The sequence below is a fragment of the Barbus barbus genome (assembly GCF_936440315.1).
Source record: "Barbus barbus genome assembly, chromosome: 29".
NCBI classification, from domain to species: domain Eukaryota; kingdom Metazoa; phylum Chordata; class Actinopteri; order Cypriniformes; family Cyprinidae; genus Barbus; species Barbus barbus.
This window is the reverse complement of record NC_136757.1, coordinates 1,604,011-1,631,300: the sequence shown is the minus strand read 5'-3', so window position 1 is coordinate 1,631,300 and position 27,290 is coordinate 1,604,011. Positions and strand designations below refer to the sequence as shown.

Below are 27,290 nucleotides of genomic sequence, written 5' to 3'. Positions count from 1 at the left end.
ATGTTTCTTGAAATGCACTCATGTCCTGTTGTGTTTCTTCTTGGTTCATGGGGTTCTGGGGATCTCTGACTAAATCTTTAGACAGTCCTGCGAGTGTCTGCTTTGGCATCTAGTTGCATCACCCTGCAAAGAGACCCTACTCAAGTCTCAAACTCCTTTAGATCATGAGTTCAAGAGTAGCTGAACACATATTGTATGATTAAACTAGGCGGCAAGCTGATCGCCCCAAAACACTGTCATTTGTGAGTTCCACTACATCAATGTATCTTGGACCTAAAATATGTTTTTCCATTTTCAATTATTTTCCACTGGAAAAGAATGGAAGTCTTGCTTGCCAAGAGTGCAGCTTAAAAAACCACGTCTGCTTGTAAATGCATGTGATATAAAGGCAGGCCTAAGAGTCTGGCCTGAAAGCGAATCAGTTCAGGAATGTCCCCTCTGCCCTGTCGGACCAAAATAGTCTCCATCTCCTCTAGTTATTACTATCTTAACTTTACTGCTCCTATCAGTGTTTGCAAGTGGCGTCTGCTAGCTTTTTACCTTTTAAAACACGCAGACTCGGGCGCTCTATCGCCACTTGACCCTTTTCCAGAAGATTGAGATAAAAGGCAGCAAAGGACTTGACAGCATGTATAGAAAATCCTCCACGTTAGTCAAGTCAAGTCAAGTCACCTTTATTTATATAGCGCTTTTAACAGTATCAAATTGGATGATAGAGTGTCAGTAATGTATAAAAATAAGATTAAACACTCAATTTTCAGTCCATGCAGTCGTCCAGTTTGGAAGACTGTACACTCTGTGTGAAGCAAAAAGGAGCCAAGCTTTATGCAAACACTGTGGATTTCTAACCCAGAGACTCCTTGGCTCTCTGCTGTGTTTGTGTATGTGTCTGTGAATGTCTGCTTAATGTGTCTGTTTCAGGCACTAGTTTAAGGTCAGATTACCAGTGAAGTGAAAACATTTGGACAGCTTTTTGAAACCCAGAGAGCGCTCTCAACATCAACGTCTGAGTTCAAATTCAGGCCAAATACCTTCTGGGATTACAATATAAAATGAGGCGATTTTTTATGGCTAGTAAAAGACATGTTTTAATTTTTTTTCCCTTTTTTTCCCCATAGACTTGCATCTTCCTGCCAATTCATTACAGTGCACATTTTTATGAAATCAAAACTGTTAGCTTTGAGACCTTCATATAGTTGACAGTCCTTTAGTGGACATACACTTACAGTATCATTTCTGATAAATTACAGCGTAATTACAACCTGTCACCAACTAGCTGTAGGAACATAGTCTTTAGTTAAGTTAGCACTTGTACTTTATTTTTTTCAACAGCCGTTTGCTAAGAAATTGGCTGGAATTTATTGTTGAGAATGAAACGTATTCATGAAAGTGCTTTCATCCATGGTTTTAAAAAAAGATAATTTGATATGTCCCACCGAAGCTTCCTGTGAATCATGTCAACAATGTCATGGGCTCTTTAAAGTTATTTTAATGTTTGTTTGTTGTTGATTTTCTATAATGAGCACTCATGTAGTTGAGTACTTCAGCAAGTTGATAGCATGTGTTTGCTGTGAATGTGAAGTGACATACTGCCAAGTCCATACTTGGAATTCGTGCTCTGCATTTAACCCATCCAATGTGCACACACACAGCAGTGAACACACACACACCGTGAACACACACACACAGCAGTGAACACACACACACCGTGAACACACACACACAGCAGTGAACACACACACAGCAGTGAACACACACACAGCGTGAACACACACACACAGCAGTGAACACACACACAGCAGTGAACACACACACAGCAGTGAACACACACACAGCGTGAACACACACACACAGCAGTGAACACACACACAGCAGTGAACACACACACACACAGCAGTGAACACACACCCGGAGCAGTGGGCAGCATTTATGCTGCGGCGCCCGGGGAGCAGTTGGGGGTTCAGTGCCTTGCTCAAGGGCACCTCAGTCGTGGTATTGAGGGTGGAGAGAGCGCTGGACATTCACTTCCCCCACCTACAATCCCTGCCGGCCCGAGACTCGAACCCACAAACTTTGGATTACGAGTCCGACTCTCTAACCATTAGGCCACGACTTCCCTATGTGTGTGGGCTGTGGTTACACACTCTGACTAAAAATGTAGTTCTCAACTGAGTAATACCACAGAGGTCAAATTCTTTCACAAGAAAAAACACACAGATAACTCCCAGAAAAAAAACGTTGTGTGTGGTTAGAGCAAATCTGTGTGTTTCAACTGCAGTATTATAAGAACATGATGTGTAAATCTCTTAAAAGCCTCTTTAGAGTCCTTCTTTCTTCATTGATTTACTATAATAACGCTGTGATTCAACTATTCTAGCTTATAATCACTATCAGCGAGAGCCACGGCACTCACAGTCTGACAGCATCTGATTTGAACTTTTATTTTGTTTAAATAGATCAAATTACTTAATTGAAAGGTCATGCTGTTGTGTATTGGTGATTAAACCAAATGTTCTTATTATATATGACAATTATCTTGTATTTTGAAACAAGTATGAAAGGTTTAAACTAATGTGGAGTTTTAAACTAAGAATTTAATTGAATGTAAATGTACTGCAATGCTTTGCATGCACTCTTTTTTAAAGAGCATGAAATAATTGTCTTACATCAGACAGCGGAGCAGACTGGCTGAAAGATGAGAAGAGCAGTCCAACAAGTCTGACTTAATAACTGAACTGAACTTTCTCATTTTACTCCTGACTAATCAATACAAGATGTGTTCCTGGCTCAACAAGCCGTTTATTAGAGCAAATTAAACTTTAAAGCACCTCACAAGTGGACTTATCGCTCTTGAAGGATTAAGCATGGCACAGACCTTCATGGAAAATCCTGCTCACAGATCAATCTAATCTAATCTGAGATTTTTTTTGTCCAAGGAAGAAGCTCTCATGTCTGGTGTTTTAATCATTGGAATTCATAAAGACGCCCGCTCCCATGTGCTTCGACTTTCCAGAAACAAACGTTACACGCTCACTCCAGAGAAACTGCAGTGGGACAAATTCAAGCTGACTTACAAGTAAGAATCCTTTTATGTTTTTGTGCATTCGTCTGATATCACAGCCGTCTGTTTGAAACCTGTGAAGTCCCGCACGGCTTCTGTTTTGTTGATATTTCATAACCTGTTTACATTTTTTCCATGTTTTCCCATGTTTGGAAGCTCTAGGATTTCAAAAGCATGGATCCAAAGGTCAATGAGTACAGAATTTGTTTCCCTCCGGTCATGCAGTATAGTTATGCCATTCATTTTTCATTGGGGTCTTGCATATCCTGGTCTGTCAAAGTTTGATCTGGTATAAAACTTCTTTTAGAAATGAAAACGTGTTTCACGGCAGGAAGTAAGTCATACAAGTTTGGAACAATATGAGTAGATGATGGCAGAATCATTTATCCTCAGTGAATAAATGTACATTTTTTTGTTTACTTGTCCACATTTTAATGGGTGCTTTGTGTGTTCATGCAGACTGCTGTCATTTCCAAGGAATCTTTTGAATGCCACTGACACACGGAGAGGCATAGCCAAGGCCTTCTCTATGTGGAGCGATGTCTCGCCCTTCAGTTTTCGTGAGGTCCCATCTGATCAAGAAGCCGACATCAAAATTGGTACATCAAATACATTTTTGTTTGTTTGTTTGTTGCAGTACAGAGGAATTTGAAATGACAAAGTAATACAGAATGTGTTAAGTTGGTGGTTTTGTGTTTCTGAGAAAAATTTTATAATTTGCCAACTATGGTCACAACTTCCATCATTAACGACATCGTTCAAGGATTTGGTGTTTCCCAAATCTAACGTTTTAGCGAACTTTCGCAAACACCATCACAAAGTTGTAATGGCTGGAACTACATCTCTCGACCTGTGGGTAGAAGCACAGTTTGTTGTTACTATGACGTGGAGATCATGCACTTGAGCAAAATAAGCAAGCTAGCATGTAGTTCAATCAAATCTTTCATTCCATACGCATACAATTTCATTCTACATCTTTTAGTTTCTTAAGAGAATTAAAGCACTGTTTTGAAGAGTGTGCATGTGTGTACCAGCAAAATAACAGAGAACAAAAACGCAATTCTTCTGTTAATTTGATTAAGTGAAGTTATCACTCCACCATCAGCTTGGCATCATTAACGATTAAGGTGGTTCGAACGACGAATGCGTGACAAAGTTCCTGCATTTTCAGGAAATGGTCCTAAATTGCTAGTTAGATTCTTCAACAATGTATCATACTGTGGTTAGTTAAGCAGCGAGTTATGTCATTGTTTCGGGAAACGCACCTCTTGCTTGACGGTTCCTCAGATTGGCATGATTCTCATTGATCACTGCCAGGTTCTGAAGATCCACCCCAGTGACTGGTGGTGAACGGTTTGTACTTGCTGGAAGCTGTGTTTGAGTCAGTTAAATTAAGTTAAATGGGACTGATTCTGAGTTGTAGTATAGACATGGAGACATACAAAAAATGGGATGTATCGTCTTTGGTATAATGCGTATCGGAGAGGAGGTACTATTCAAGAATCATATTGGTTGGTTGACTTTCGTCAGGCTTCTACTCTGGAAACCACACCGACTGTCTGCAGTCCTACCTGCACTACTGTTTCGACGGCATCACCGGAGAACTGGCCCACGCCTTCTTTCCTCAGACCGGAGAGATCCACTTTGATGATGACGAGTACTGGATTCTGGGAAACATGCGCTTCAGCTGGAATAAAGGCACGTGTTTTTTCCCCCATTGGGTGAAAATGTAGAAAACTGGAATATTATTGTTTACTTGACTTACTACCATGCTGTAGAAATGGTCCAGAAAGCTTCCTGGGTGTCATAATTTTAAGAAATGTTCATTACGCCAAAATAAATATACAGACACCATAAAATAGACCAGATAGAACATATCAAACCCCTACTTATTATTAGTTCTGACTAGGTTTGAGAATCGAAAATCACTTCCAATTCCAGAATCGGATACTTAAGGTCCGGAATTGGATACTTGTTGTAAAATAAAAAATTTAATTGCGCCTATCAATTCATGTGAGCTTTTTTTTTAGGTGGTGAAAAGGGGCTGTTAAAAATGTATTTGTCTTTGAATCATTCATTCAAGCGATTCATTCAAAAACACTGATTCATCCAGTAATGAAACAAGTCAATTTTGAGTGAGTCATTGAATCATTCTATTCATAAATGCCATGAGATTTTGTTTAGTTGTCTAACGTTTTTTCTTCAGAATTGTGAGAGAACCACAACATCCATTAAAAAAAAAGGCTGAATTTATCCAGAATCGTACAGCACAATTTTTCACTCAAACAGCTCTTAATCGAGTCCAGTTCTTATGTAGCCTGCTGATTTTTGTTCATGGTATTCAGCAGCAATTAAATGTTTTGCAAAAAGAGACACAGAATAAACATGTTTGATATCTAAATGTTTGACTTCATTTTTTTACCACATTGGAATCGAAATTGGGAATCGATAAGCAGAATGGGAATCGGAATTGATCAAATTCAAACGATACCCAACCCTAGTTCTGACTCTAAACAAGAGCCTTTAAGATGCATTAAGAAGCACAATTTTCTTTTTAATGAAAGCTTTAACAAGTACAATCACACTAGAACAGTCAAATCTGCGTTTGTGCTGCCAATGACCCAAAAATAGCAGTTTTCTGTATAGGCATGAAACAGTTTCTACAAAAATTAAATGATTACAGAAGTTTAATAAAGATTAAAAATGGATATAAACACTGATGTCTATGGTAGTGATCAAAATAGATGAAATTACCTTTTGAAAGTAACAACGTGTCAAATCACGTGATCATTCATTCAATCAATGGAAAAAAATCCTTAAAATGAGTTAAATTTTTTGTTTTTTTAAAAAGACTACAGCAATTAAGATTTTATTAGAACATCTAGTAAACTGCATGTTGTTTTGTTTAGTGGTATTCAGAGTCATGATTTCTGCTGCTATATTTTTAGGGGTTAAAAAGAGGAAGTGGATTTGACCTGTACGTGTTTGTGTCTGTGATTGTCGTTGTATTCAGGAGTGTGGCTGACAGATCTAGTTCACGTGGCGGCTCATGAGATCGGTCATGTACTGGGTTTGATGCATTCTCAGAATCGCAAGGCTTTAATGCACCTCAACGCCACACTGACAGGCCGCAAACTCATCACTCAAGATGAGGTTTGGGGATTACATCGACTCTATGGTATTTTACTCATAAGCACAAAAAAACCCCCATCAAAAATAACTATACAAACTGGATTACTTGTTATACTGTTGCATTTCTAAAATTGACACCTGACACCTTCTTATTTCCTGTTTTCCATACCACTGCAGGGTGTTTGGATCGATTATTTATCTGTCCTGCTTGGGCAAGGAAGGGGTATTGTGACAGCAAGAGGATACTCATGCAGAAACACTGTCCTTCCAGCTGTGACTTCTGTTATGGTAAGAGGCCTGTTATTTCAGACCACGAATCACCAAAAAAAATAGTGTATAGAAAAATCCTATTAGACCTAGACAATATAAAGTGTGGTCCTCATTGCAGCTTATTCTGGCCAATTCTGCCTGCTTAGACAGGAAGAGACCACCTGAAATACATGTACAGCAACCAACCACAGATCATTTTGTTATTGCATGTTGTTTAGGGGAGAGTTTTTTTTAGTAGAGTAATAATAATAATATAATAATAATAATAATAAACAGGTATCAAAAATTATTTTTACATTTTGGTAAATAATGGTGCGGTAATCTCCGCAAAATGTGTGTCTAAAATGGTTTACTAGGCTGAGATGTGTGAAATGTCTTTTTGACAATGGTTTTGACAAGCAAGCTAACGAAAGAAAAGTGGTGTGGAACGAGTTTTTGTGCTGTAGGTGGGAATCAAACCCTAATCTTCCAGAAAGGGTGGTGCTCAACCACTGAACTACTGGGAAGAGGAGTACTAAGAGACGGTTGAAGTATGAACTCAGAATATCTTGAATGCATTTACTGTGGTATTCAGTTAAATGATACAAAAATGGCTTAAAGATTCAACAAAGAGTACTACATTTTCACAGAAGCTGGCTAACAAACAAGTGAAAACAATCTGATTGGCAACTAAACTAGAAAAGATCAAAATGCTTTCTAGTTGCCGGAAAGGTCAGTTCAGGCAGAAGTCTTACAGCTAGGAATGGTTCCTGATGTTGGATTCTGAGAGGCCAGTTTCTGAGACTCAACAGGAAGGAGGAGATCCCTTGTTGAACCACACCCTCTGACCTGGACTGAGTAGTAGAGTAGGACTGTGTCCTGATCAGCCTATTCCTGTTAAGAGTATCTATATACAGCAGGGCTTTCCTTGCACTCCACCAGGCAAATTGGAATTAGGGATGGGCGATATGGGCTTAAAATATATCACGATATTCCTGGTGAATGAATGAATATCTTTATTGTCATTGTACTAGTACAACGAAATTGAATGCAATCATTTGGGTGCATAGTGTAACAAAAAAAATAAATAAATCTAATAAATAGTAAACAGATGACAGGATCTGTAACATAGCATTACACACAGAAGACGTCTCACATTCAACAGTCGGTTACATGACTCATATTCAACAATATACTAAATGTTATTGCTGTATACAAAACCAGATAGTTTGAGCATGTAAACTGTTTGATATCACATTCAACAGATTTGCACAACTCATTCAATATTGCACATAATTATCAGTTAATTTATTGTAGTATTTAAAAACAGACATGTAAACTATTCACATCACATTCAACAGAGATGAACACAACTCACATGATGTTTAGTTTACATTTTTGTAGTATTCAGAACAGAAATAGCCTTGGCATAGAAACTGTTCCTTAATCTGTTTGTTCGAGTTTTTAGCACCCTGTACCGTCTGCCCAAAGGTAGCAATTCAAAAAGACAATGTCCTGGGTGAGATGGATCCTTGAAATTTGTTTGATCTTTCAAGAGACAGTGGGAACTGTGTAACTCTTCCATAGAGGGGAAGGGACAACCGATTACCTTCTGGGCTGTGGTGATGATCCTCTGGAGAGCCTTCCTTTCCACAGCAGTGCAGCTAGAAAACCACACACAAATGCAGTATGTCAGAATGCTCTCAACAGAGCAACGGTAAAAGGACACCAACAGGTTTTGTGTGAGCTGGTAATTCCTGAGTATTCTCAAGAAATGCAGTCTCTTCTGTGCCTTCTTGATGATAGTAGTGGTATTGACACTCCAGGTCAGATTGTCCTCTATGTGAATGCCCAGATTGTGATAACAATTTCAATGACGATAATTCAGGGAATCCTGTTTCTTTAGAGAAAAGTATTATCTTTCCTATTTTTACCCAAAATAGGGTGTTATGAGCATTACTGAGTACACATGTAATGCAATGACTGTTTAATTCATACTGGAAGCCGGGGGGTGCTCTTGCACAGAAACTACACAGTCCATAGCAGAAGTAATACTACTGACTATGCTCCTTGAAATCCCTAATATGGACCAAGCTATCCAGTTATCGCTGAATAAAACGCACAAAGGAGAAAGAGAAATTATAACTGATGAAACTTTAAGACAATAAACATACACAAAAATTTATTGGTTTATCTGTGTTCTTCAAACAATCTTGGGTGTTTGTTTATAAGGAAAGTATATTTATAATGCAATGCTAATCGACATAGCCTGTATCGCTGTATATAATACTATAATTCTGTAATATGAAACCACGTCTGGTCATAAAAAGAAGTTATTTCAAACACTCTACAAAGCATGTCAATATATGAAATCTTTGTTGGACAACAGGTTTGTAAACAGGCTCATACACATGCAGAACTGTATCACACACGTGATACTGTACTACATTTATTCAGACTAATTTTTTTGTGCACTGTACAGCCCTGACCAAACCAGTTCCAGATTGTAGAAGGAGCTCCTCATTTAGCTATAAACTCCTCCTCAATTTCATGTCCACCTTCCGCGATATCGCTCCGCACAGTCGCACACAGAAATGTCAACAACTAGACTTTATCGTTTTTATTGCGGGAAGACTAATTCTTATCGGGGGGGAGAATTTTTACCGGTATATCGCAAATGATAAGATATCGCCCATCCCTAGTTGGCATCTCTGGGCCAGTTTTGTTGCAGATGGTACAAAAACCTCAGACTCAAGCTCCAGAAAAAGGGGAAACACAAACAGGCATTCAAAGGGGGAAATATCTACAGAGGAAGAAAACTAGGTGGTGTGAATGAACTGTACCCAAATCAGACATGAGCTCCAAGAAATCGGATTGTTACAGACCAAGCATCTAAGGGTCTTCTACTGGTTAACCCTCTCTGTTTAGCCATTAGATTGAGGGTGAAAACTAGATGACAGGCTGATGGATTCTTCAATAAAACAACTGAAAGCATTTCAAAATAGGGAAGTTAAAGGTGCAATAGGTGATTGTCTTCAGAAACATTTTTTGTTATTCTGGTTGAAAGTCTCTTCACATCCTGATAGCAATCATTAAGTTAAGTGGTCTAAATGTATTTATCTGTATTTATATATTCTGTGGAAGGTGTAGGACCAGGAAATGTTCGTCCAATCAAAACGCTCGGCCTGAGTGTTTTAACTGGCTTTCCTACCTGCCTGTCAACATATGTATTTGTTTACCTCTGCACACCCTGTTCACGCAGACAGGATACATCATCAGCGTGTTCACGCACACTGTGCAGACAGAGCGAGAATGGCAGGCAAACATCAACAACCCGATCTTCCTTCCTGGTATTGTAGTACTTTTACTAGCTGTGCTATAAAGTTTTCTCACCAGTGAATGACACATGATGTAGCCCAGCGGTTCCCAATTCCAGTCCTCGCGCCCCCCACTCTGCATATTTTGCATGTCTCGCTTAGATAACACACCTGATTCACATAACCAGCTCGTTAGAATAGAGCTACGTGCATGAACTGTGTTCCGATTGACATGCTCCCTACACAGTGTTCATTGCTCCCTACTCCCTGAGCAGGGGAAATCTGTTGAAGTTTAATTCACTTGGGAACATTCATTTACGGATTTGCGCTATGCAGCGTCTTCACACACAGATGAAACTTACTAGAGAAGTGTGAAGTGTGACATAACATATCTCTGTAAATAAATACAAAGTCTCGAACACTTTAATGCCCTTTGTATGGAACATATACGCTCGCTTTGAACTGGAATCATGGCAGTATATCTGGTAATGTCCACTTTGCAGGGCACTTATAACTTATAACAACCGTCGGACGTGATAAGATATACATATGAAATGTGCAGAGTGGGGAGGGTGCGAGGACTGTAATTGGGAACCGTTGATGTACCTTATTGTAGTAATTTAATGTTGTCTCTGGTATTCTGCTCTTTTGAGCGTATGTGCGTTCAGGGGGCGTGGCTTTGCACAGCGTTTGCAGGGAGGGTGGGACGTTCGCTTTCAGTGCTATCAGGCTAAAGTTGGCATTTTCTGAGATCTCCTATTGCACCTTTAACTATGACTCCCTGTCAGATACTATGTTTTGGGGGATGCTGAAAACAAGCTGCATCACAAGTTCAACTGGCTGGCTGGCAGTGGAGAGCTTAGTGAGGCACATTCTCCAGCCAGTGTCTTCATTCTTCAATTGCCAACTTTGAGACTAGACAAAACAGCTCCACACAAGTCTGAGGCATCTATATCCACTATAAAGGACAACTAATGATCCGGGAAGGTCAGTATGGGTGTGTAACTATTGCTGCTTTAGCTGTTTAAATGTCCAGTCAGTCTTCTCTGACTCTTTACTCATAGAAGCTACCTAGAGGTCTTCGTAGTTAGATCAGTAAGGGGTTCTGCAATGGTGCTAGTTACTAATGAACTGTTTGAAAAATTGGGCAAAACCTAGGAAGGGTTGGACCTGTTTGACAGAGCAGGGTTATGGCTGAGGCACTAACCAGCCTGATTGGCATTACTTGATACTCATAATGGCTAGTAGGGGTGTTGAAGGCATCAACAGCTCCAGTGATCTGTTGAAGATCTGTGTGAAGATGGGGCCAGCTGGTAAGCACAGGATTTCAGACAGGCTGGTGTCACACTGTCTGGGCCTGGTGCCTTCCTTCTCTTGTTCTTTTTGAAGACCTAGTGCACGTCATCTTCTCTTATCTGCAGTTGAGGTATGGGGGAGAGGGGGGTTGCAGGAGGTGTTTTTTCAAACCTGCAATAGAACTCATTCAGATCGTTTGCCAGTTGTTGATTCTCCACAGTGCTGGGGGATGGTGTCTTGTAATTGGTGATGTCTTCCAGACCTTTGCACACTGAAGCCGTGTCACTGGAAGATAATTGGATCCTTAGCTTATCAGAATAATTCCTCTTTGCCACTCTGATCTCCTTTTCCAGTGTGTTTTTGGCCTGTTTATGCAAGACTCTGTCCCCATTCCTGTAAGCATCTTCTTTGGCCTGACGGAGCTGTCTGTGTTTAGCAGTAAATCATGGTCTGTCGTTGTCATAAGTTAGATGAGTCCTGGTAGGGATGCACACATCCTCACAGAAACTGATATAAGATGTTACAGTCTCTGTGAGCTCTTCCAGATCATTTGCAGCAGCTTCAAAAACACTCCAATCAGTCGAGACAAGCTTGTAAAACCCGCTCTGTCTACAGGTTTAGCTGACTTCAGTTTCTGCCTGTAAGTTGGAATAAGATGAACCAAACAGTGATCAGAGAGTCCTAAAGCTGCCCGTGGGACAGAGTGATATGCATCCTTTATTGTTGTGTAACAATGATCCAGTATATTACTGTCTCTGGTGGGACATGTGACATGCTGTCTGTATTTGGGCAGTTCACGGGAGAGATTTGCTTTATTAAAGTCTCCTAGAATGATTAAAACAAAGTCTGGGTGTTGTTGTTCTGTGTCTATGATCTGATCAGCAAGTTTCTGTAAAGCTGAGTTCATGTGCGCTTGCGGTGGAATGTAGACACTCACGAGAATGAACGTGCAGAACTCTCGCAGCGAGTAGAAAGGTTTACAGTTGATGAAAAGCATTTCTAGATCTGAACAGCACATCTTCTTTAACACTTACATCTGTATACCACCTTTCATTGATGTAGAAGCATGTCCCGCTGCCGCGCGATTTCCACGTTGATTCCGCTTCGCGATCTGCTCTGATCAGCTGGAAATTAGGCAGATGTAACGCGCATCTGGAATGGCGCTGTTCAGCCAGGTTTCCGTGAAACACAGAGCAACAGAGTTTGAAAAGTCCTTATTTAACCGGGAAAGCAGAAGTAGTTTGTCCGCTTTGTTGGGTAGAGAGCGGAGATTCGCCAGACGGATGCTAGGCAACGTCAAAATCCACGCTGTCTGAGCTTCACGAGCGCGCCGGCTCGCTTCCCTCGTTTGCGCGTCCTAAAGCATCTAAACAGCGCTGCAGCTCCGCCGACTACTATGTTCAGCAAAACATCCAAATAATCGAAAACCGGTTGGAGATTTTGTGGTGTGTTCTGCCGAATGTTCAGCAGTTCTTCTCTGGTGAAACTGATCGTGTTTGACAAACAAAAAATAGGAAAAACTAACAAAAACACAAAAACAACTGGAGAGCCAAGCACAATGGCTGCCATGCCATCTTGAGGTTATCTGCTTCCTATGAAACTCCTCCGTGAGTATGGAGTCGAGTATGTCCCTCGCATTAAAACAGGAGCGCTCCTCCGGGCCGTACTCCTCCCAGTCAACCAGATACCGGATTATACCGCCCTGGTGCCTGGAGTCGAGTAGTACTCGAACCTGGTACACCTCCTCACCGTCGACCAGAATGGGCGGGGGTGTTTGGATCTTGGCTCCCTCCTCCTGCACTCCTCCCAGACCACCATCGGGTTTCAACAGTGAAACATGAGAAGTGGGAGGAATACAATAATTAGCAGGCAAATCTAGACGAAATGAAACTGGAGTAATTTGTATGATCATTTTAAATGGACCAACATAGCTAGGACGGAGTTTCTTGCCTGGAAGTCTGAGGCATGGAATGTCTCTGGTGGATAGTCAAACCCACTGACCTGGGGAATATTCAGGATTGGGACGACGGTGGCGGTTGGCCTGTTCCTCTTGTCTCCTCACAGCTTGCTGTAAGTGGGTGTGTGCTCAATTCCAAGTCTCCTCACTGCGCCGCAGCTATTCAGTGACTGAGGTTGGTAGCCTAAGTCACACTTGAAGGGAGATGGACCAGTGGCAGGTTTCTGAAGTGAATTTTGCCCCACATTAAGTATCAATTGGTTCTGTTGGCAGTACGCACTGAGGAAACGTGAGTTCCTGGTTCATGCATTCAGTCTGATCATTGGACTGTGGGTGCTAACCAGATGTGAGACTGACATTTATGTTGAGGTGTTTGAAGAATGCAGACCAGACTAGGGAAATGAACTGGGGTCCCCTATCGGATACGATGTCCTTGGGTAGACCATAGAACCGAAATACATAGTTGCATAGAACTTCAGCTGTTTCGAAGGCAGTAGGGAGTTTGGGTAGAGGAATGAGATGACAGGATTTAGAGAATTGGTCTATGACTGTAAGTATGGTGGTATTGCCCTGGGAGTTGGGAAGGTCAGTAATGAAGTCGACGGCGATATGAGACCAGGGGTGTTGAGGGATAGGTAATAGTTGAAGGAGACCAGCTGATAGTTTTTGGGAAGTCCTGGATGTGTTACATTCTGTGCAGTTGTTAACAAATGTTACAGCCACCAGAACCGATTCTTAAGGAGAGGAAGAGTAGCTGTAATGCCTGGGTGTCCGGAGCTGGGAGTAGCATGTACTTGGTGGATGAACAAAGGTGTGTTCATGTGGACATTCTTGTGGTGGAGTACATTATGCATTGGCCTGATTGGTTTCTGTCAAGATGTCCCACTGGACAGGTGCTAATAGCAGGTTTTCGGGAATGAGACTCTCCTCTACCTTGGAGTGATTTGTTGCCTCAGTCAATCGTGATAATGTGTCAGCTTTGGCATTCTTGGAGCCGGGTCTGTATGTGACTGTGAAATTAAACCGAGTGAAGAATAGAGCCCATCTTGCCTGTCGGGGATTCAGTCATTTAGCTGAGCATAAGTATCTAAATTATTGTGATCTGTTAGGATGGTACAAGGGTGTTGTGCTCCCTCCAGCCAGTGGCACCATTCCTCCAGCACTGCTTTCATGGCCAACAGTTTGCGATTGCCCACATCATAGTTTTGTTCATAAGGTGACAGTTTTCTAGAAAAGAAGGCACAGGGAAACATTTTAGCTAGAGATCCGTGACATTGAGAGAGAACTGCCCCGATTCCTGTGTCTGAAGCATCCAATTCTACAATGAAAGGAAGACCTGGATCGGGATGATGGAGAATGGGTGCAGAGGTGAATCGGGTCTTAAGCTCCTGGAAAGCCTGCAAAGCCTTGCAGTGTTTCCTTTACCATTACCCCAACGGCACCCCCCGCCCCCCCTTGAAGGTCAAGTTAATTTTATTTCATTAAATTTTCTCTGTAGCACCAGATCACAACAGAAGTCATTTAAAGTTACCTTTCCTATAGAACAGGTCAATACCTTGTTCTTTTATTAAACAAACTAAATAGCCATATGTTATTTATCTTATTTACAAGACGGCATGTCATTTTGGTCTCTACATAGTCGTGCTCTCTGTATCGCTGTATCACAGCAGAGTTCAGCCCCGATGCACACACACGCACACAGACACACGTATGCGCACACACAAATGAGCACACTGCCACTCGTATTTGGAAATATTAAGACGTAAAAAGACTATTTAAATATTAATTCTGTCTCTGTGTTATGAATGGCGTAGACGTGCAGTTTTTTCTACTATTGAAGCACGTGTGACGTTTCCGGTGATATTAGCGTCTGCTGTCTCACTAATGAGGACATAACTACATGAACAACATCTCCAGAACTGCTCTGAGAGTCACTTCATGAGCATTTGACCGTTTCATTTGAGTAAAACTATCCTCATCATATCATATACACACAGAAATGTAAAGGTATTCACAGCAAGCTGTCTAAATAAAAGTTTGGTTTACCTTGAAGTCATTGTGGCAGAAATGGCAACATTACTATTGTTTAGTACAATGTCTGTAATAGGCTACTACTAAAATTATTAAAACCTTATTTTTAAGGGATAATCATACAATATTTCATCAATGTTTTTAACTGTAATATTAAATCCCCTTTATTTTCCAAAAATAAAATTTTTAGTTTAATTTCCTTTAATTAAAAGATAAATTAATTCATTTTTAAGGCATATGTTTTATGCCTTAAAAATTGCAATACACAACACAAAATTTCTGAGGGAAAAAAACATAGGGTTATTGTAAGAATAAATTAAACTTGTTTTTATGCTCTCCAGTCGTGACGTATTGTCAAGTATGGTGACCCATACTCGAAATTGGTGCTCTGCGTTTAACCCATCCAAGTGCACACACACAGCAGTGAGTAGTGAACAAATGCACACACACACACACACACACCGTGAACACACACCCGGAGCAGTGGGCAGCCATTTATGCTGCAGCGCCCGGGGAGCAGTTGTGGGTTCAGTGCCTTGCTCAAGGGCACCTCAGTCGTGGTATTGAGGGTGGAGAGAGCGCTGGACATTCACTCCCCCCACCTACAATACCTGCCGGCCCAAGACTCGAACCCGCAATCTTTCGATTACGAGTCCGACTCTCTAACCATTAGGCCACGACTTCCCAATTTTTTTTAATTTTTTTTAATTTTTTTTATTTTTTAAGTCGACAATAAAGGTTTCAAATAATTAGACATGCAAAACACAGAATTTGGTGACAATAAAACATAAGGTTGGAAAAAATAAAACATTTCATAGGGCCCTAAACATGTAATTTTTGTTAAACTTTTAATAAATTGACGTTAAATTGTTCAAGTTTCATGATTTTAATTAGCTAGACATACTTTTTGATTAAAAAAATAATAATTAACCATTAAAAAGGTTAATTAAAACCGAAAAAAGTGGAATCCCCCCCCCCCAAAGCCGAAAACCTAGTGGAAACACTGCCTTGGGGGACCAAGTGAGGCAAGAAGTTGTGCGTTTTGTTATTGCGGTCAATGGAGCGGCGACTGAGCTGAAGTTTTTAATGAACCGCCGATAGAAATTAGCGAAGCTGAGGAAGCGTTGCAAATCCTTTATTGTGTGTAGCTGAGGCCATTCCACTACTTCCCTGACTTGGCTATCATCCATAGTCGCTCCCTCCTGGCTGATGATGTATCCTAGGAACTACGTGGTTGTTTGGTGAAATTCACATTTCTCAGCTTTGGCGTAAAGTTGGTACCGAATCAGGTGGTTAAGAACAGATCTGACGTGTTGGATGTGTTCCTCAAGAGAGTATGAATAGATCAGGATGTCATCAATATACACAATCACCCATCGGTCAAACATATCCTGGAAAACATCATTTATGAAAGGCTGAAGGACTGTTCACAAGGCCAAACGGCATAACAGAATATTCATAGTGCCCAGTAGATGTAGAGAATGTAGTTTTCCACTCATTGCCCTCTCTGATTCGGATCGGGTTGTATGTGGAATGCAAATCAAGCTTGGTGAAGTATTTGGCCTGGTGGAGGGGCAGGTACTAGTGGTAATGGGTATCAGAATTTTATGGTGATGTCATTGAGGCCGTGCTAGTCTATGCAGGGTCTGAGACCTCCGTCCTTCTTCTTTACAAAGAAGAACCCAGCTGAAGCAGGTGAAGTTGAGGGTCTGATGAAACCTTTAGCTAACTCCTCCTTGATATAACTCTTCATGGCATCAGATTCAGGCTGTGATAACGGGAAGATTCTGCCTTTAGGAGGAGTGGTACCTGGTATCAGATCGATCGCGCAGTTGCTGGAAAGATGAGATGATAACTGGGATGGCCAATTTATTCTTGTCAGAAGCCAGCAATCTATAATTAGTTTTTTGAAAACTTTGAATATTTCTATTTTTATTTTCTTCGCTATGAAACTGTGATCTAAAGTATTTTTGCACGCGTATTGTTTTCTATGAATACCCCAAAATAATTATTTTGTTAATTGTAGCCTATGCATGACTGAATTGAAATAATATCTCTTGATTTTGAACTTGTTTTGGAAAATCCTTTATTTGGTAAGCACTGAGTGGGGTCATTATTTTTTTTCGACAGTTATTTAAACTGTCTGGCACCCGAACTAAAACTTTAAATTGTGTGGCCACGCTACAACTGACAGGGGAGAGAGCTGAGTCAGACAGTGTTCGTGACAGGTTGGATACCATTGAATAATCTGTCCTTCTTTCCATGAGATTTGAGGACTGTGTCGGCATAGCCATGGTAAACTGAGGATGATCTGGGGAATTGATGGCATAAAATTTAAAGGACTTGTTATGGAGTACTCCTACTTGCATCTTTACTCCGTCAGTGATGTATGCAATCCTCACTTCTCCGAGAGGTCATCTAGCGCCTCCACTGCAAAAGTGAGAATTACATGGTGTTAGAGCGAGGTGATGTTGTTGAGCGAACTCATAGATATGAAATTACTGGCTGCTCCTGAGTCTAGCAAGGCAGAAGTGGATATAACTTTACCAGCGATGGATATCTCTACTGGTATTCTGATACATGAGGCGGAGTAATTTCTTTGGATGCAGGAACTCACTTTAGATGCAAAGAGCCGGACAGGACATGTCGATTTGAGATGGCCGGATTGACCACAGTACATGCACAGGTGAAGTTGCACTTATCGGTCGCATTCTTCAGGAGTCAGGTGAGTGTAGCCAAATTGCATGGGTTCAGTGTAAGAGGCGGAAGATTGTGTGGTGAGTTGTGTTGTGCGGACGGGATGTTATGAGCGGATCAAGTTGTCTATTTGAATGGTCAACTTGATGAATTTGTTGAGAGTTTTTCCGTTGTCACGACAGGCTAGTTCAGCTTGGAGTTCCAGGTTCAATCCTCGTCGGAATAATAGTTTCAAAGTGTCCTCCACCCATTAGGTCTGAGTGGCATAAAAAAATTAGACAAAACAAGTTTGAACAAGTGAGTTTTCAGCTGCTTTTTAAAGTGAAAATGAAAGTGATGTGACGTGGCCAAGTATGGTAACCCATACTCGGAATTAGTGCTCTGCATTTAACCCATCCTAAGTGCACACACACTGCAGTGAACACACACACACCGTGAACATACACCTGGAGCAGTGGGCAGCCAATGCTGCGGCGCCCGGGGAGCAGTTGGGGGTTCGGTGCCTTGCTCAAGGGCACCTCAGTCGTGGTATTGAGTGTGGAAGAGAGTGCTGAACATTCACTACCCCCACCGACAATTCCTGCCTACCTGAGACTCAAACTCACAACTTTTAGGTTATGACGTCCCCATGTCGTGGTCTAATGGCCTAATGGTGGCCTAACTCATAACCTTTCCCACTTAAAAATGTCCACCAAATCCACAGATCTCAGTTTCAGAGGAAGAGCATTCTACAACTCCCCAGTGTACAGGCCAAATTCCCTCTACTGGTCCTTGTCAATCATGGCCTCCTAATAATACCCATACACTTGATTGGCTCTATGACTCTCTCTCCTCTCCACCTGTAGCTGGTGTGTGGTGAGTGCACTGGCGCCGTTGTACTGTGGCTGCCGTCGCATCATCCAATTGGATGCTGCACACTGGTGGTGGTTGAGGAGAGACCACCCCACATGCTTGTAAAGCGCTTTGGGTGTACAGCAATACACTATAAAGCGCTATATAAATGCATCATTCATTCATTCATTCAACTTGGGGGCAACTACTTCAAAGGCACAGTCTCCTTTTGTCTTCAATCTAGAGCGTGGAACAACTAGCAAGATCTGATTTGAGGATCTCAGATTCCTACTAGAGTTATAGGGTTGCAACATCTCTTTTATATATGCGGGCTTGACCATGCAACGCTCTAAACACCATCACGAGAATTTTTAAATTAATTCTAAATTTGACAGGGAGCCAATGTAAAGAAATAAAAATTGGGGTTACGTGAGATCTCTTTGATGACTTGGTTAAAAGCTTATTAGCACCATTTTGAACCACTTGTAAACCTTTGAGGGATGAATTACTAAAACAGGTAAAAAGATAGTTACAATAATCAAGGCGGGAGGAAATAATTGCATGTATAATCATTTCCATCTCTGCTGTGGACACAACTGGCCTCAATTTTGTGATGTTTCTCAACAGTTACGAACCAAATAATTCACATATTGATCAAGACTGAAGGCTTGTCCCATATGAACACCTAAATTACAAAGGGTAGATTTAACAGAATGTGATAAAGAACCAAGACTAGGATAGGAGCCGAGATAAGTACTTCTGTTTTTTGAGGATTTAACTGTAAATAATTATTTGTCATCCAGACTTTAATAGAGTTTATACAATTTAAAAGAGTAGACAATTTTGTAATTTCATGAGACTTAAAAGAAATATATAGTTGAATATCATCTGCATAGCAATGATAGTGAATGCCTTCAAAATTACTTATCAGTTGCCCCAGAGGCAGCAAATACAAAGTAAAAAGCAATGGGGCCAAAACGGAACCCTGGGGAACACCACAGAACACAGGTGCTGTTGATGAGGTATAATTTTGAACTCTTACTGAGAAAGACCTGTCTGATAAGTATGATGAAAACCAACTCAAGGCTGTTCCAGAGATACCAACCTGCTGTCTAAGCCGCTCAACTAATATACAGTGATCAACTGTATCAAAAGCAGCAGTGAGATCCAATAAAACCAGTACAGAGCATTCTCCTGCATCACCTTGCATTAACAAATCGTTTACAACTCTACGAAGAGCAGTTTCAGTTGAGTGCATATGACGAAAGCCAGATTGGAATTTATCAAACACTTTATAACCATCTAAAACAGCTGAGAGCTGATTTACAACAACTTTTTCCAGGACCTTAGCCATAAAAGGTAATTTAGAAATAGGTCTATAATTTTGGGGTAAAGATGGATCAAAATTTGTTTTCTTTAGAATAGGTTGACCCACAGCTTGTTTAAAATAACCTGGAACTTGACCAGATGTTAATGAATTATTAGTTATAGATAACACATAGGGACCAATACTGTCAAAAACATTTTTAAACAAAGCAGTGGGTACCACATCTAGAGGACTAGAAGAACTTTTCATAGAACTAACTACCTTAGTGAGATCATCGTTATCGGGGAAAAATTCTCCAGTCTTACTGGCCTGGAGACACATGGTATTTGAAGTGAAGGAGAGAGAGTAATATTATTTTGTATATTGTTTATCTTATCCACACAAACAAAATGAGTAAACTGTTGCCCTCATCAACTGAAGTGATTTGAACCGCAGGTGATAGAGGAGAGACAATGTTATGTAGGGCTGTGTGAAATGACAATATATATCAGATGGACTATCGTTTATAGTCTATCGTTTCATATTATGCTCTATTGTTTATTTCGTGGTGTCGCAAAATACATTGTTTACGGCAATACTTTTTCATCATTTGGCTGGCAATCTTACACTCAACCACGGGACATGAAGGGGAGACAGAACCAGGTGGTTCAGAGCAGGAGAAGAACGACCAGCCAGGACAAAACGAGGAGCTCGTTCCTAAACAAGGGAACGGCTACCCACTGCTCCAGGTGTGTGTTCACGGTGTGTGTGTGTTCACTGCTGTGTATGTGCACTTTGGATAGGGTAAATGCAGAGCACTAATTCCGAGTATGGGTCACCATACTTGGCCGTATGTCATGTCACTAAACGAGGGACTACATCTGTAGCATGCACACGCGTTTATAAGCACTGCAGTTTTAAAACAACTGATTTTAAGCCATTGAAACAAATGACAGAGCTATAGTCTGTTTCTGTGTGAGAGGAGAACACATTTTATGCCGCTTTATTGGCTTTGAACGACTACATAAACACACTTATATTCGTCATAATCCCCGGCTTTGCAAGTATCCTCATAAACATAGTGATTTAGGTCTTAAGAGAGAGTAAACAGCTGAAAACGAAAACGCATATGTAACAGTATATTGGATCCGGACTTCGGTCTTAAAGGGGAAGCTCTCCAATATAATGATAATTTATATACTATCTATTCATATATAGAATAAATCTATACATAATACATGTGTTAATTATATCTATCTAATCTATCTATCTATCTATAGATATAATTAACAGTGAAGACTAATTAATTTACACAATGTATGTTGTAATGAATTTAAGCTATTATTTCAGCTCTTATTTATCCTTTTGGGGAATCGATTATTGCGATTCAATATTGATTTGATTAAATCGATCTGATTAAAATAATTTATCAACTTGGACGTCCAGCGTCGTAGTCGAACTTACTGTCTTATCAATTTGTTTTACTTATTTGTGGCACAACGATATTTTCAAACAAAATGATAATTTTACCATGAGCAAGGTAAACAAGATCTTTGGCAGATGTTTAGACTTGAAAATTACACAACACACGGCAAGGATTCTTTATAAATTATTGTGTATACACTTGCTCTAATAGCAATGGAAATAAATGATCGTCCTTTAGAAATCCTTTATGCAAGTTTGAATTTCTTTGTCCATCATAAGAAAAGTTGAAGACCGAGATGAAGATGCAGGAGTCATGAGACGGTCATGTTACAGATCTCATGGTTTTGCGGGCAGTCAGTTAATTGAATCACCCTTTTCCTGTTGGGTGCACTGATTCCATAGATTGCTTCACGAGGCTTCTCTTGAACATGCTTCGTGACACAGAGCTCTCTCAATTCTTAATATAAAAGATCACTGTAGTCTTTTGATTGAGTTATATGAAAAACGCTGACAGGAAACCACTCAGAATATTGACGTCAGTAGTAGTAATGATTAATTTAGACCTCGTAATGAGTTGATTCGATGGCCTATCTGCGTCTTGAATAGGAGAGAAGTCCTACAATATACTTTCTTATTTATTGTAGTTTTTTGTTCTATTGCTTGCAATTAGTTTCTTATCCTTATTTCATCACTGACTGTTTATTTATCCTCAGTGAACTTGAGTTTTGTTTATTTTTTTGTCTATTTTTAGGCTTGTATTAGTTTGATATTGACATTGGTGACAAGGAATATGAAAATTCTATATTGTGATATCGTTATTGCGATATAAAATTACTCATATCGTGATATAAGATTTTGGTCATATGACCCACCCCTAATGTTATGTACAGTATAGTGTCAAAACAAAGTGGGATTGTTTGGGATTATGTCTGCTGCTAGATATTTGAGAAATACTTAATTCTGGCATCCTTAACCTTGTCGTTAAAATCCATTAAAAGTTCTTTTAAATGCTGATAGTGAACTAGTAGTCAAGTAGATTTCCACAGATGCTTGGTTTTATGACAAATACGTTTAAAAGAGCGGATACTATTATTGATCCAAGGGGTGTAATTTATCAGATGAGCTGCGCTGGACTACACAGGAGCAACTTCATCCAAGACTGAAAGGCAATGCTCATTAAAAGATTGTACTTCAACATCAACACTACCATTTGACATATAAATGGACGGCAGAAAGGTTATTTAGGATGCGAGAATTAATTACTCGACTACAAGATGGTGAATCTAAATTACAAAACAAGTCGAATGAAATGCAATTATGATCTGAAATAAAAATATCTTCAGACAAAACAGAACCAATATTTAAACCACAACTGAAAACAAGATCTAAAGTATGCCCTCTTATATGCATAGGACCGGTAACATATTGGATGTGATTAAAAGACTCATTTATAAAACATTTATAAAATCAGTTGCAAATTTATCAGAAACATCATCAGTATGAATGTTGAAGTCACCAACAATCACAATTTAAGTCAGTTTAAGAATAGATTATAAAAAATCACTAAAATCATCTAAGAAGGAGCTGTTTGGGCCAGGAGGATGATAAATTCAAATACAATAAAAGGGATCTGTATGACCAACTTGAATCACTTGCAATTCAAAAGAGGAAAAAGACCCAACATTTACCATCCAACAGAAAAAACAGTTTCTAAACACAGCAGCAAGTCCACCACCACGGCCTGAAAGTCTAGGCAGACCAATAAATGTATAATCCTTAGGACAAAGGGGAGCATTTTCCAAATTTCTCTGCCAGGCTTCAGTCATAAACCAAAAATTCAGCTCTTTGGTTTTACAAAAGTTTTATTAGTTATTTAAAGAGCATTTACCAGTGCCATCCTGAGAGGTAGAGCAAAAACTTTGCTGGATATTTTGCGGGACAGCGTGCGGAGTTTACGGGGACTCGATCCGCTGCATGCGAGAAGTCTCCACAAACATATCTGGGAAGACGGGACGGAGATTGGAGACTCTGACATTGTCAGTCGTAGACGAGGGAAACTCATTCCACAGATGGGCCAAATATATCCAGGCTGAACTCATCTGAAGCGATCGATGCCGTTTTCCGACGACTCCTCACTTCCAGGACGGTCTCAGCTTCATCTGAAATCCGGCCCATCTCCCCTGCTTCCTCCATTGTCTTCAGAGGACTGGCAGGACAAAATGCAGTAGACAGACAGTGGCAGCGGCAAAGCCAAACACCGGCGCCATCTTGCCACGTGAAGGTAATCTTTTTGGGTAGGGAAACTAGAGGGTAGGGCAGTGGCCTCCCTTTCTAGATCCCAGGGGCATCCCATCCAACAAGTTATGGTCAGAGGTAGCTTTGATGAAGCTTTAAGCTGCTTGAGAAGAGGAAAGTCCTTAAAGTTCCTGGCTGCACCCAAAGCAATGAAGGCCTGGAGATTATGCTATTCAGGCTCATTGGAAATACGTGCTTCTACCTACATTTCTGCGAATCTCAAACAATGTACTTTTGCATACTAATTGCTGCAGTTTCCAGTTGAAATGAACAGTAGAGGCAGTAAAACTTGGACAACTTTTATTCCATTTCACACAAATTATGATTTACAGGGCCAGTTTTGATTAAGGCTGCATCATTTTCGCACAATTCCTTGCACAATATTATGACTTAAAAACAATTTTAACATGCTGGGAGATTTGAAAACTGATTCTTTTGAATGTTAGCATCACATACACAGCTTCATATGTATGGGTTTTCTAATTCAGAAGGTTAGTTCGGTAGCTCACGCAATACAACATTGCTCTTGAGAGATGAAGCGATACGGTATGATAGTTTCATCCCATGAACAAACAGCTCAAATTCACTTATGAGGAAGCATCAGCAAATGCATTTTTATATCACATTTGCATTTGTTAACACTATCGGGTAAGTTTTGGGTGGGGGGTTTGTTATTTTCCAACGCGACAGCACTAAACTTTTAGTGACACTCCCTGGACATCTGAATTCTGAACCGCCACAATAAGTACCTGTACCAACGTAATAAAAACATACCACGGTCACGTATCGAACACGCATTTTAGCACCACTCACTGGACATTTCACTTTCAAACTGTGCAGTAAGGCACGTTATAACGTTATATCTGTATTGCAGAAATGTCTCCATGAGCACGTATTTCCAATGAGCCTGGGTTAAGATTATATGTAATTGGTTTTCCAGAAAAAGAGAGATGTTTCACGGAGCCGTACAGTTTTAATAACCAAGTATACTTACTGTATATTTTCTCTGTTCCGCACGGTTTTGCACACTTTTTCTCCATTGACTGTGAGCACGGATGGATATGCTCAACGCATGCACACTATGACTGCACAGTCACACTCAACATACAAGCATTCACGATCATGTGGGATATTTAATTTGTGGACCCTTATCCTTAAACCTGACAGAATATGAAAATTCAAATGTGAAGTGGGTTTTGGTGTTTTATATGCATGGAGATTTTGTGGAGAATTTTCTGATTCCCTAGCAAACAGCACATAACACTGTCATCATGTTCTGACTTCAGCGATGCTGCCAGTCCAAAAATGTAGTAGGTCTATGAATAGAGATTCTTGGAGCCATCAAGAGGGAGTGAGGTCACCTGCAACACTGGGAGAGAACAAGAGAACATAATGAACAAAGACTTTCAAACAACAGGAGTAATGCGAGTTCATTCCATTTCTTGCTACCATTGTGTTCTGGACAAGTAATCAGTTGTGCAATCTTATTTCATTTTATTTTCAAACAGAATTCCCATTTCCCACTGCCTCGCCAACCCCAACTCCCCCACGGACAAAACACAAGTTTGTTGTGGAGGGAAAGAACCTCACCTTCCGCTGTGGTAAGAAGATAGCAGCCAAGAAAGGCAAAATCTAGTGAGTTCTTGCTTTTCTACACACAGATTGTTAGAGTAATTCTGACTGGTTTCCATACCCATGCTGATTCTAAAAAGTACAGTGCCTATAAAAATTACTTGACCCTTGGTGGTTTTCATGTTTTATTGTTCTACAACATTGAAGCAAAGAGGATTTCTGTTTTTGAGACAGAAATATTCACCCCCTTAAGGTGGTCACACACACCAGATGAAAAACGCAGCACAGAGCCGCAGCACGGTAATCTATATTATTCTAGCTTTCTGTATGATGCACATGGACTATATTCAAGCCACAGAAAGATATTTTCCTGAAAAAAAACACAATACGTGATCTTCCAGCATAGAGTGAAGTCTTTATGTGCATTAACAATAATTTGGGACAAATGTGATTTAATGGAAAACTATGTGAATGGTGCTCTGTGGAGTGGTAGGATTTTGAGCAGTGTCCGGAGCCATAGCTGGGCTCCATGGACAGAAGCAGAGTGGAACCACCTGTGTGTGTAAACCCGGTGTGCAACCCCCATTAAAGTCAGTATTTGGTACTGTAGATGGAATTCCAGCCACAAGTCTGTTGGCCCTCCAGGACCCCTGCCTGATAAGGAGGTGGTCTGGGCATATTTTTATGCAAATTACTTAACCCAAACACTTGGCCTCTCATTAAGAATAATCATTAAATTCATGTGTGCACCTGAAGTGAAACTTAAGTACCTTTTTATTATTGTGAGAAGCGTTTGTGCTCGTTTAAATCAGGGCTGGGCACCTCTGGCCCTCTAGAGGTCCTCTGGCCTGCAGAGTTTCATTCTTATGAAATTGGTTATTTTAGACTTTATCTTTGTAATTCTTTTTAGATCACATTTTCCAACCCAGTTTGGAGGCACACCAACAGTTCACATTTTGGATGTCTCCCTTATATGACCAATCCATTTCAGAGTCTCTACTAACAAGATCATGAGTTGAAAATGTGTACTGTTGGTGTGCCTCCAGGAGTGATTTTCTGCCAATCACTTAATTCCTCTGAGATTCAATGCTGTAAAACAAACATGAAGTCTTTTTACAGGCTCTGTATGTGATGTCAATCCTGAAGATTTGTTTGGAATCTGTGTTTTTCAGAGAGAAAATATTTTAAAGCATAAATTACATTTGTGTTTGTTAGAAATGTCCTAACCTGAAGCATTCTCTCACACTGATAGTTGGTATAAAGACGGCGAGCTTCTGAACTTCTCTCATCCTGGCTACATTTCCCTGAAAGATGACCACATCACTATTGTGGCAAATGCCATCAATGAGGGCACATACACCTGCATCGTGAGGAAGAAGAACAAGGTGCTGACCACATACTCTTGGAGGGTACGAGTGCGCTTCTGAGGACCTGAGATGCTCCTAGAGCGTGAATTATATCCAGAACATTAGCTCAGACCAGATCCACAGCAGCATCCTCTCATGCCTGTCTCCTGATTGGAAGAGAAGGTTCTGACATCACTCGTCTCAGGATAGCTGTAGCATCGAGGAAACCACGGGATCAGGGTTAAAGTTCACCACAGCACTGTGGAACATCACTCACTTGGGCACATACTCATGTCAGTTCATACACACACAATGCCAAATGTTTTCATATCAGGGTTTTTACTTGTGTGTGTGTTGTAAATACATTTCTTATTTTCCAAATAAAACAATTTATTCTGTCATTAGAAGCTTTTAATTAATTCAGAATGACATGATTGGTGAAGTTTGGGGGGGAAATACAGTGGGGTCTAAAAAGTCTGAAAATGCTGGTGAAATGGCTTCATTCTTGAAAATGAAAAATTTAATTACATATAATTAAACTGAAAAAAAAGTACATTTCTAAATACCTTGCTTTTGTCTCTCTTATGCTTTAATGACAACAGAAGTAGAGTCGGCATGCACAAAACCTGATGATTCATGATATCCAGCAAGTTGCTCACTTTACATCATAATTCTTCACATTTAATCTTAAAACATGGATTTCTTGCTTAAAAATGCCCAATGTTTCCTCACTTTTGGACTCCACTGTTCATATTATCATATTACACAGCTGACC

General features: G+C 40.3%; 1 protein-coding gene across 4 annotated transcripts in view; it reads left to right on the top strand.

Moving 5' to 3' along the window:
* Window positions 1-26,916, top strand: part of mmp23ba (matrix metallopeptidase 23ba) — a 34,296-nt gene extending 7,380 nt beyond the window's left edge. Inside the window, exons 2-8 of one of the 4 annotated variants that reach the window (XM_079383684.1) lie at window positions 2,937-3,076; window positions 3,521-3,660; window positions 4,592-4,759; window positions 6,075-6,239; window positions 6,371-6,481; window positions 25,106-25,198; window positions 26,422-26,916. In XM_079383684.1, coding sequence (XP_079239810.1) covers window positions 2,937-3,076; window positions 3,521-3,660; window positions 4,592-4,759; window positions 6,075-6,239; window positions 6,371-6,481; window positions 25,106-25,198; window positions 26,422-26,447 — 843 coding nt within the window. In that variant the 3' untranslated portion in view covers window positions 26,448-26,916. Of the gene's footprint in view, window positions 1-2,936; window positions 3,077-3,520; window positions 3,661-4,591; window positions 4,760-6,074; window positions 6,240-6,370; window positions 6,482-25,105; window positions 25,233-26,421 lie in introns of all 4 variants that reach the window. The other 3 variants (XM_079383682.1, XM_079383685.1, XM_079383683.1) reach the window with 3 other exon arrangements.
* Window positions 26,917-27,290: the final 374 nt, after the last annotated feature.